The sequence below is a fragment of the Hyaena hyaena genome, unplaced genomic scaffold, assembly GCF_003009895.1.
Source record: "Hyaena hyaena isolate Hyena2069 unplaced genomic scaffold, ASM300989v1 scaffold_281, whole genome shotgun sequence".
Classification (NCBI taxonomy): Eukaryota; Metazoa; Chordata; class Mammalia; order Carnivora; family Hyaenidae; genus Hyaena; species Hyaena hyaena.
Window position 1 is genome coordinate 320,667 of NW_024080914.1, and position 11,128 is coordinate 331,794.

General features: G+C 56.6%; 2 protein-coding genes across 7 annotated transcripts; both read left to right on the forward strand.

Moving 5' to 3' along the window:
- Positions 1-668: 668 nt before the first annotated feature.
- On the forward strand, positions 669-6,374 carry USF1 (upstream transcription factor 1). 6 transcript variants are annotated; one of them, XM_039246463.1, is made up of 12 exons: positions 1,688-1,768; positions 2,279-2,394; positions 2,678-2,770; positions 3,168-3,217; positions 3,381-3,496; positions 3,825-3,926; positions 4,156-4,351; positions 4,598-4,685; positions 4,818-4,876; positions 4,998-5,092; positions 5,317-5,445; positions 5,627-6,374. In XM_039246463.1, the coding sequence occupies exons 3-12, from the start codon at positions 2,763-2,765 to the stop codon at positions 5,714-5,716; spliced, it is 933 nt and encodes a 310-aa protein (XP_039102394.1). In that variant the 5' UTR covers positions 1,688-1,768; positions 2,279-2,394; positions 2,678-2,762; the 3' UTR covers positions 5,717-6,374. The 6 variants fall into 6 exon arrangements, with proteins under 6 accessions (XP_039102391.1, XP_039102392.1, XP_039102395.1 ...); XM_039246460.1 differs by lacking the exons at positions 1,688-1,768; positions 2,279-2,394 and adding an exon at positions 669-811; XM_039246461.1 differs by lacking the exons at positions 1,688-1,768; positions 2,279-2,394 and adding an exon at positions 834-1,521.
- A 220-nt stretch (positions 6,375-6,594) lies between these two features.
- Positions 6,595-7,968, forward strand: TSTD1 (thiosulfate sulfurtransferase like domain containing 1). The gene is made up of 4 exons (XM_039246453.1): positions 6,595-6,717; positions 6,932-7,054; positions 7,537-7,699; positions 7,788-7,968. The coding sequence occupies exons 1-4, from the start codon at positions 6,642-6,644 to the stop codon at positions 7,837-7,839; spliced, it is 414 nt and encodes a 137-aa protein (XP_039102384.1). The 5' UTR covers positions 6,595-6,641; the 3' UTR covers positions 7,840-7,968.
- The last annotated feature ends 3,160 nt before the right edge of the window (positions 7,969-11,128 follow it).

An 11,128-nucleotide genomic window follows, 5' to 3' on the forward strand; every position in this document is an offset into this window, starting at 1 on the left:
CCAGTAAAGGCTAGGTATTCTACGAGCATAAAATCTATACCCTTGATTTTAGTTAGTCCACATAAAGATTCTGTAAGTTTGGTACTGGTATCTCCGTTTCACAGATGAGAGAGCTAATTAACTCAGAAGGCTTGCCAATGTTCTCAGCAGAGGCAGGTTTGAGACCCGTGTTTGTCTGGCTTCTGATCACACCACGCTGCTCCAAATCCATTATGGGTAGGTCTTAACTGAGAAGAAGGGAATCAAGATGCCTCTCACAGAAACTGAGAACCTTTCAAAAACTGGAAGCTCTGGGAGTGTTTGGGTGACCAACCGCTGACGCTACTACAAAGGACTATACCCAAATCTATCTTCATCTCCAGGGGACACCAAAAAAGTGTCCTGATCCAAGATGGCCTCCCCAGTAGCCCTTGTTAAAGATGGCGCCTCCGCCCGACGTCCCTCCCTTGATCTAAGCCAACCTCCTTCCCTTCTGCCACTAAAAACGCCTTGTCCAACAGAAAAATGGGAGCACACGTCAGTCATCTTTCGCCCGTTCTTGCCGAAAGCCACAGATACTTCAGTGTCATTCTCTCAGGAAGTTCCTTCTTCTCTGCCCCGGCGACAGCCTCACCCACCCACTTCTTTCATCAAGCGGGACGACCGGAAGTGGGGCGGCTCGGAGGCTGGGCGGGCCGAGAGAGACACTTCCGCCCCTCAGCAACATGGCGGCAGGCCGGGAGTGCGCATGAGCAGCTGTCCATGGAGCTCTCCGAGTCCGGGGAGGGAGAACACGGTCGGGGGAGATCGGCGGCTGAGGCGGCCTTGGCCGGTGAGTTCGGAGCCGGACGCGGGTCGCGAGTCTAGAGGCTGGGTGCGCCCGTGGGCAGGGCAGCTTGGATTTCGTTCCCGTTTTCAGGTGGCGGACCGGCCGGGGAGGAAGTCTTTGTTTTGCGGGAGGGGGCCGAGCCCGGTCCTTTCTCTCCCGCCCCCCTTTGTGGGCCGAGCGCACTCCCCGCCCCCGAGCGCGCGCGTCCCCGCCCTCCTGCGCTGCCTGCCGCGGGGCCGGGACCGCGGGCCCGCCGAGCCCCGCGCCCTTTCCCGGCCGCCGAGCGAGCGCGGCGGCCGCCCGGGCTCGCGGGCGCCCGGGCTCGCGGGCTCGCGCCTGCCGGCTGCGGGGCCTGCGGGGCCACGCCGCGTGCTCGGGCAAGGTCGGGCGCCTCACTTCTTTCGGGACTGGGTCGTTTTCCCCTTTGTGTCCAGACTTAGCAGGGGCTCTTGCCGGGCCCTGCGGGCCCGAGCGCGCACGCCCCAACGTCCTGTCCGCGTTTCCGAGTCGCATCCCCTAATGCTCAGGAAATGCTTCCGGATGTCCAAGTAAGAGTTGAATAAGCGGCCTGACCCCGTTGCCGGGTGTCCTCAGAGGCCGCCCCTGGCTGACAGCTGCGGGCGATAGAGACGCCTCCCGTGCGCTGCCGGCTCCTGCCTTCAGCGCCGCCAGCCTCGGAGGGGCGCTTCCTCCGCAGGTCTGAGGATGGACAGGTAGGTGGCCCCGAAACACGGGTCCTACTTCCCCTTGAGGACGGGGATCTCCTCGCTGCGCTACTTCCTCCGGACACTTTCACTTTCGGTTCTTTTTTTTTTTCCCTTTGTTTTTTTGTTTGTTTGGTTGCTTTTGATTCTTTTTTTTTTTTTTCCTTTTGGTCAGTACTTCCCTTCGATGCGGGCTTTTCAAGGCTCATCCGCTGAAGATTTTCCTTGGACGGGAAAGATTTGGAGGACCTTATGGGTAGAGACTTGACAAAAATCTTACCCTTTCGTGGGGGGATAATTTTGTTGTTTTGTACGGGTAGCCGTATCTTTCTGGAGACGTGGGTCTTCACAGCTCTTTGTTTTTCCTCCTCTCCGGGTCGGATGTTAGGACCCTAAGGGGGGGGCACCTTGCAAATGAGTTCCTTTTCCATTGTCTCTCCTTCCCAAACCTGGAGCCTGGAGTTTTTTTTCCCTTTTGCTGAGATTCAGTTGGTTTGGAGTTGCCATGGCAACATTTTAGCAACAGCGTTGTTCAACGGGAAGGCTTGGTGAAGAAAATAGAAGGGGCTTGTAGATGATACACTTGGACTTTAGGGTCTTTAACAAATGACATAAATCTGGACACCCCAAAGCAAGAGCCCAAGGGGCCAAGCAGAATGAGGCCCAGGGGCCACGTCTGTTCTTTGTGGTTCAGGGAGGTCTTCCAATAGCAGTGGGTTTCAGGTTTCCCCTTCCTAGACTTGAGAACAGAAATTTCTTGGTACAGGATGTGGCTGAGAAGCAGGAGGAAGAACCGGTGTCCAGTGGCCCCGGGTTTTTGACAGTGGTGGTCTGAACGTGGCCTTCCTAACCCCGAAGTCATGGATGATCATAATAGCTCTAGTAATGACCCACCCTGAGATCTGTCTTTTCTCCGTGTTCCCGTGCCGTGTCACTGTCTCCTCTCCCCCGGGATTTGGAGGGATAATGGAGGGCCCAGGGGCACTATTTGTAGAGTTAATCGTTCAAGCACTGTAGCCCGCTTCTCAGCATCAGAATGGAGGAAACTGACTGTCCTCTGTGGATGACTGGATGTTGTTCCTGGCCGAGTCTTCATGGAGCCCAGCTTCTTGAAACGGGCTGTTCAGTTTCTTGACCTCACCACCAACTCCCTGATTTCTACCAGGACTTAGCACTCTGGCCTGTGAGGCGGGAGATACAGAGACTTCCACAGAAGGACCAGATCCTCGGATGCGCCCCCTTACAGAGAGATGAAGGGGTGAGTGAAGAAGAGGTAGGGTCTGGGGCGGGAGGTGGGAGGCCCGGTAGAACGCAGAATGGCTAAGAGCACTGGCTCTGGAGTCGGGTGGACCTAGATTCTGATTTCAGCTCAGTCACTTACGAGCTGTGTGATCTGCTTCCCCGTCTACAAAACGCAAGTACTGCTGCTCACCTCATCGTGCTGTTGTTAGCATTAACTAAGACACCGCTCGTTCAGTGCGTAGTTCAGTGGTGTGCACACACAATAAACACTCAGTAAACACTAGCCGTTGTTATTCTAACCTGACCCAGGATCTGTTGGGAATGCCATGGGGTTTGGGAGCCATATGTTACTGGGTCGGTGAGCTTTTTATTCGCTTCTTGTCTTATTCTTTCTCTTTTCCCTTCACAAACAGGCAGCAGAAAACAGCTGAAGCAGAAGAAGGGACGGTGCAGATTCAGGAAGGTGGGTGGTAGAAACAGACCTGAGACCAAGAGCCCATCGTGGCCTCTCCCCGCCCCCCATGGGCGCGTCTCCCGGGCACGCTCGTCCTTCTGAATGACATGCAAGTGGAACAGGGGGAGAAGGTCAGTAACTCAGACACTTTTCCTTTGCTCTTTTAATTCAGGTGCAGTGGCAACTGGGGAGGACCCCACCAGCGTGGCTATTGCCAGCATCCAGTCAGCTGCCACCTTTCCTGACCCCAACGTCAAGTACGTCTTCCGAACTGAGAATGGGGGCCAGGTAAGGGAGGGGGCCAGGTGGCTGCAGGTGTTACCTGGGGTTGGGGATGAGGGGGGAGACCTGGCTTGGCGGGTGGGGTGAAGGTGTGGGCCCCTGCGGGGTGGGGAGGGGCTTGGACAATGAGGTTTGGAGTAGGGATTGGGGGAGGGGTGGGGGAGGGGTGCAGAAACTTCCGGGGAAAGGGGCGAGCGGCTGAATCTTTGTCTCTGAAGCCCCCTTGTTTTGGGGTGCTATCCGAGAGAAGAAAGGGGCCCGGGGGCCCCAGCATTTACTCTCCGGCTCTCTCCCTCCCCACCCGGCGCCCTTTCCCTTTCTTCCCTGCTTCTAGGTGATGTACAGAGTGATCCAGGTGTCTGAGGGGCAGCTGGATGGCCAGACCGAGGGGACTGGCGCCATCAGTGGCTATCCTGCCACTCAGTCCATGACCCAGGTACCAGGGGACGGGTTGGGGAGGGGGCCCGAGCCCCACAGAGGAAGGGGACGGGGACGGGCGAGGGTGGGAGAGAGGCACCTTGGGGCTGCCTTGTCCCAAGGCACTAGGTTCTCCCTTTCTCCATATTCCTCCCTCCTTCCTCCCAGGGATAGCAGCTGTGCAGTGAGGAGTTCAGTGGGCCGTACCTGGGTGTCCCTGAACTGTGTCCCCACGTCCCCCTTCCCAGGCAGTGATCCAGGGTGCATTCACCAGTGACGATACGGTTGACGCCGAGGGGACGGCCGCCGAGACGCACTACACTTACTTCCCCAGCACTGCCGTGGGCGATGGGGCCGCGGGTGCCACCTCGGGGAGCGCCGCCGCGGTGGTCACGACGCAGGGCTCCGAGGCACTGCTGGGGCAGGCGACGCCTCCTGGCACCGGTGAGGCGTGGGGGGGTGCTGCTGGAGGGGCTGCCTGGGCTGCGGACAAGGCCGGGGGCAGGGGGCGCCTTGCCTCATGACCCCTTAACAACTGCTGAGACCTGGGCAGGCGGTGGGTCTGGGGCTGCCCTTCCGAAAGGAGGAAGTATGTCCTTCTTAGCAGAGGCTCCTAGGGCCGTGGGGCCTCAGAGCTTGGCGAGGTTCCCGGTCCCACCTCCTGACAGACCCAACCCCGTGCCTTCGCAGGACAATTCTTTGTGATGATGTCGCCCCAAGAAGTGTTGCAGGGGGGAAGCCAGCGCTCCATCGCCCCGAGGACTCACCCTTATTCCCCGTGAGTAACCCCTGCTTCCTCTCGGCCGTGGTGTTCTTGATCCCCGCCAGCTCCTGTGTCGTTCCTTGTCCCAACCTCCAGTCTTCTTCTTCATCCTTCCCTTACTCTGGCCGCCCTGGGCTCTGTCGTCAGGAAGTCAGAAGCTCCCCGCACCACTCGGGATGAGAAACGCAGGGCTCAGCATAACGAAGGTAGGTACCGTTCGGCCGGATCGGGGACCACCGTGGTGTCTGAGCGGCAGGGCTTGCGGGCTTGGACGGGGCCCGCGGGGAGCACTCACAGAGTCCCCTTGACCTCCGCTCTGCCCCACAGTCGAACGCCGCCGCCGAGACAAGATTAATAACTGGATTGTGCAGCTGTCCAAGATCATCCCAGACTGCTCCATGGAGAGCACCAAGTCCGGCCAGGTCACGGGAGGGCCCCGGGAGTGGGCAGGCTGCCTGGATTCTGTCTTCTGGTACCGTTTCCCGAAACGGTAGAGAGGGCACACATGGCAGGAAGCCGTGTCCTCGTGAAACGTTACGCCCCCGCCCTCAGGGGAAAGCAACGCTCAGGGTGTGAGTGCGCTTTTGCAAGGCAAGCCAGGTCGCACATATTTTTAGTCCTCATTTTTGCTGGCTTTTTCTTGCAGAGTAAAGGTGGAATTCTGTCCAAAGCCTGTGATTATATCCAGGAGCTTCGACAGAGTAACCACCGGTTGTCTGAAGAGCTGCAGGGGCTTGACCAGCTGCAGCTGGACAATGATGTGCTTCGACAGCAGGTCAGAACCCTGTCCTCGGTCCAGCCCTCCTCGACTCCAGGGTCCCTGAGCCAGGTTGGGGCTCCTTCCTTTGGTTGCCATAGAGAGGGCTTCGTCCTCTTCCCCTCACTAGTGGCTGCCTGAAGAAGTTCATTAAAGTACCAACTTTTCTACTTTCCTCATCGCCTCCTTTCCACGTCAGGTGGAAGACCTTAAAAACAAGAACCTGCTGCTTCGAGCTCAGTTGCGGCACCACGGAGTAGAGGTCGTCATTAAGAATGACAGCAACTAACTGTGGGGACTCGGGGGCTTGGGGCCCCTACGGCCCCTTTCTGAGAACTACAGAGAGCCCAGCAGCAGCAGGCCAACCCCGTGCCCCTTTCCTTAACTGCCCGCCTCTGGCGTGGGACCAGGGGGAGTCAGAAGGCGTTCCTTTGAACTGAGGCCCTGTGATCTAGCAGCCTGCAGCCGTGTGAAACACGCACGTGGGCCTGCGCCCACAGCCTCGCCCGCCCTGCCGTGCGGCCCCTGGGCCCCTGTGCTCCTCTGGCACATGCATTTGCTGTCTCCATGCTGGATACTGGACACACAGAACCGGGGGGCTTGCCCTATGCCCGCGCACAGTGCCCCAGAAGGTCCGCTACCAAGTGCTGCGCCGGCCTGCCCCAGGACTCTGGCGCTTGCACTGGTTCTTTCTTAGCCTGGAGCGCAGATGTGCACCTGAGGTCTCCGGGGACCTTTTGCAGGAGGTGGGGGAAAGGATGCTTAGCAGTGGCCGCTGCCGCAGGAAGAGGAGATAGGCCAGCAAGCATCCAAGGCCTATGCAGAAGTCTCGAGCCAGGGAGAACAACAGACAGGGGCCCAATTGGGGCCTTCCCCTTGTGGGGACGGTTTCTTTTTCTTTCTTTCTTTTTTTTTTTTTTTAAAAAGATAAAATGTTCAGAGCCACATTTGTCTCCTGGTTTTCCTCTTTTTATGGGCCCCAGAGGGCGGAAGGGAGGGGAGGACCTTGCACTTTGCCAGGCAAGGGTTGGGCCAAGTTAGGGTGGGGTGCCGCGCCTGTGTCCGTGATTCTGAGTCCTGGTGCGGGGCAGTCGCAAGAATCTCTGGCGAGCGGGGGAGGGTATTAGCTGTACCTCGAACAGGTGCCGAGGGGGCAGTCCGGGAGGCGGTGCCTTCGCTTCCGCTTCCGGTCCCGGTTCCGGGAGGCGGGAGAGATGCTGTGGGCACGGCCGGGGCGGCTCGGGGCCGCATTCCTGCAGCTCGCCGTCGCGGCGCGCGCCATGGCTGGAGGTACCTGCGGGGAGACCTGCGGCCTCGCCCCGAACGGCCCGCGGCTCCCGGGAGCGCGAGGAGCCCCCCAGGGGGGGCCCGGCGGAGGGAGGCGCGGAGGGGCGTGGCGCGGAGGGCCGCACGCCCCCGCTCCCGGGCTGGGGCGCCGCCAGGTGCAGGTGTAGGGGCGCCGCGCAGCCCGCTCCGCTCCAGGCTCTCATGCCTCCTTCCCCAGCGCCCACAGTCTCGCTCCCTGAACTGCGTTCGCTCCTGGCCTCGGGCCAGGCCCGGCTCATCGATGTGAGATCTCGGGAGGAGGCGGCAGCGGGGACCATCCCGGGGGCGCTCAACATCCCGGGTATGGGACCGAGGGGATGTCCGGGAGGGGCATCTAGGGTGGCGCGCGGGGGAGGCACGGCTGCGGGAGTCCTGTGTTCCCTCAAGCACCCCGCCCCCCACCTCCAACTTCCTGGAGGAGGGTTGGTGGGAGGCGGATCCTGGCCGCGGAACCGGCCCTTCCAGTTTGCGCGGATCACAGGCGGCGAGGAAGGGGCGGGCCCGCTGCTCTGCGCTTGACCTCCCCGGGGCCGGGGGCCCGCCCGCCCGCCGCTCCCCCTCGCCGCTGGGGAGGTGGCTCCGGTTCCGCGGCTTGTCCGCCTTCCCGCGCAGGTGGGCCCGTGTGGTCCTCGAGGATGGGGTGTGGGGTGGTCACCGTATGTGGTTTGGGGGCGCTCTGGGGATTGGCTCGGGCCGCTCGAGCCAGCCCTTGCCAGGCCCAGTGTGGACCTGAGGTCGCCACCTGCGGGCTTCCATTCTGTCCCCTCGACTCCTCCCTCCCAGTGTCGGAGCTGGAAAGTGCCCTGCAGATGGAGCCCGCCGCTTTCCAGGCTTTGTACTCCGCCGAGAAGCCCAAGCGGGAAGACGAGAATCTCATTTTCTTCTGCCAGATGGGCAAGCGGGGCTTGCAGGCCACGCAGCTGGCCCGGGGCCTCGGATACACAGGGTAGGGGGAAGGTGTGCATGGCCAGCTGGCGGGTGACTGGGGACTGCCTCCCGGGCCTGTCTTTCCCTTACCTCCTTTGTCTCCGCAGGGCTCGCAATTACGAAGGGGCCTATAGAGAATGGTTCCAGAAAGAAGGTTAGGTAGCCGGTGGCTTACTGATGGCCCCCTCTCCCTCCCCACCGCGGCCACCTTAACTAAGGAGGGGGGGCCGACCCCAGCCTTGGGCTCTCTGCGCGCAAAAACATCAAATAAAGATCGGTTTACTCGAAGCATTGGAAGCACTTAATTTGTCAGGTGCACTGCGAACACTACTAATCTTAACCTAGACTTCGCTTCAGCTCTGGGTCCTTCTCTGGCATTCGTCTGTCCCCCAGCCTGCCCCCCCCCCCAAACTCCTGGAGTTTCCTGAGACCATGATTCTCCTGGAACAGCTGTTTTCAGCCCAGAATGGACATCAGAGTTATCTGGTAGCTAAAATGTTAAAAAAAGTTTGGGGCCCATTCCAGATTTGGAATCTTGGGAGTGGGGCCTGGGTAGTAGTGGTTTTATGAGCCCCTGAAGTGGTTTTTTAAAAAATGTTTATTTATTTTGAGAGAGAGAGCAAGCAGGGGAGGGGCAGGGAGAGAGGGGGAGAGTCCCAAGCAGGTTCCACACCCAGTGTAGAGCCCGACATGGGGCTCCACCCTGTGACCCTGGGATCATGACCCAAGCTGAAATCAAGAGTCGGATGCTCAACCGACTGAGCCACCCTAGCTCCCCCCACCACCACCACCCGGAAGTGATTCTGATGTGCAGTCAGGAACCAAAACCACCGCTCCAGAGGCCAGCCGACTGTGGCTTGACCTGGCCTTGCTGGCACGACTTCCTTTCCATATTGTCTGTGGCTGCCTTTGTGTGAAAATAGCAGCATCCTTGTGATGGGGACTATATGTTCTTCCTATCCTAACATTTGTACTGTCTAGTCCTTGATGGGCATACTTTGCCTGCCCCTGACCTTCAGGTCCCCAGCCCCAGCCTCACCTCCCTTGGGCTTTGTCACTGCATTGAGGAAAGGAAAGGGCAGCCCCAGGCAAGGAGTGAGGGGACAGATGTCACCCTTCACGCCTGCAGACGTGTCAAACACAGATTACAAGTGTGAGGACTTCGCCCACCAAAGACAGGCCCCAGCTTCGAGCAACACTGTGTTTTGATCCCACACTGGTTTGAACACAATTTAATTGGTTAAGGAAAATGAAAAGCACGTGCTTGCTGACAAAATTCAACACTACACAGTAGGTATGTAACTTCCCTCTAGTGTGGGGCATAGTCTGATGCATATCCTTCTAGACCTTTCAGATATTTTCATGCCAGAGTTCTGACTTCTCAAGTTTGGTGTTTTACAATTTTATTCCCTGAGGTGCCTGGCTGACTTAGTCGGTAGAGCATGCAACTCTTGATCTCGGGGCTGTGAGTTTGAGCCCCACACTGGGTGTAAAGATTACTAAAAAAATAAATATAAACTTAAGAGGAACGCCTGGGTGGCTCGGTTGGTTAAGCGTCCAACACTGAATTTCAGCTCAGGTCATGATCTTGTGGTTGGTGAGTCTGAGCCCCACATTGGACTCCACACTGACAGCTCAGAGTCTGCTGGATCCTCTCTCTGCCCCTCCTCTGTGCACTCTCTCTCTCTCTCAAAATAAATAATAAACATTTTTTAAAAATTAACAAAAATAGGGGCGCCTGGGTGGCTCAGTCAGTTGAGCGTCCGACTTCGGCTCAGGTCATGATCTCACGGTTTGTGGGTTCGAGCCCCATGTCGGGCTCTGTGCTGACAGCTCAGAGCCTGGAGCCTGTCTTCAGATCCTGTGACTCTTCTCTTTCTGACCCTCCCCTGCTCATTCTGTCTCTATCTCTCTCTCAAAAATAAAACATTTTAAAAAATTAACAAAAATAAAATCTTTAAAAAATAATAAAATTCTATTGCTTTAATGACGGAAGAGAAAGTTGGACCCAGTTTTCTGATTTTTCAAGTTTCTGGAGAAATCTCTTCAAATCCCTGTATTCCTTGCCTTTCTTTGCCTCCTTTTCTCTCCCCTTCTACCTCCTGGCTGTTACCCAGTCTTCCCGTGTCTTCTATGTCACAGCCTACCATGCACCTCCACGAAATCTGCGGTTCACCTGGGCTCTCCAGCTTCTCGGTCATGGCTCCCCCATTCTTCCCAGGCTAACAACAATATGTTTCGTTATTATTACTACTTTGGAAACATTTATTTTTGAGAGGCAGAGACAGTGCATGAGCAGGGGAGGGGCAGGGAAGAGAGAGGGAGACACAGAATCTGAAGCAGGCTCCAAACTCTGAGCTGTCAGCACAGAGCCCAACGCGGGGCTTGAACCCACAAACCGTGAGATCATGACCTGAGCCAAAGTCAGATGCTTAACCGACTCAGCCACCCAGGTGACCCAACCACATTTCACTTCTGTCTGCACGTAGCTGGGCAGTGTTGGGTCTGCAGATACAATCAAAACATGTGAGTCTGGGCTAAGGTCTGGCAAATAGTCTGGTTCTTTCCTCAAATACTCACATCTCTTTGGTCCTCAGACTGGTTGGAAGGTTTTCCTGGGGTCTAATTTCCCTCTTTGTTTGAGTCTCAACTGTTCTAGTCTTCATTTTCCCTCCTCAAGTATTATAATTTGATTATAGCATTTCTTCATTTTTTTTTTAAGCTTAATTTACCTCCAACAAAATGCACTGTTCTTAAATGTTCAGTTCATTGAGTCTTGACAAGCGTATGCTCACTTGTAATAACCATCCTGATAAGATTTAGAACACTGAAATCCCCAAGATTTTTCTGGGGCCCCTTTCCAGTCAATTCCATCCTTAATCTTTTTCTAGGTAACCATTTTCTATCTTCTATCACCATAACCAAGTTTTTTTAAGCTTCTTTCCCAGCCTGCCAAGCTACACTATTTGCTTTCTTCAGTTTAGCTGGTGAGGGTCAGAGAGTGTCCCGGAAGTAAGCTGAGCTGGCCTGCTCCATGACCAACTGTGCCCCCTGGCTTGGTCATCGTGAAGAGATCTTTCTTCTTTCTCCCTCATTGACTGTTTGGTTCATAAACTTGATAAGGCTGTTCCAATCCATTACTTTCCCTTTAAAGTTCTTCCCTTTCCTCATAGCCAGCTATTTCAGCAGGTGAGGCTGGGAGCCAGAGTGGACCGGCTCTCTGTCCCCTCGCCTTCTTTCTGTCCATCTTTCCAGACTCCACTGGGCTCCTCCCTCTCACCAAACTTTGTCTGCCCTACACTGTGTCAACCATATACCTGTGTCATCTGCCACACCACATTTTTGTTAACTCCTCCCAGTTGGTTTGAGCTCCTTAAAGACAGAAGTGCCCCAAATGATCACGAGTTCTCAGTATTTGTTGAGCCTCACTACCCTGCCAATGTTCAGA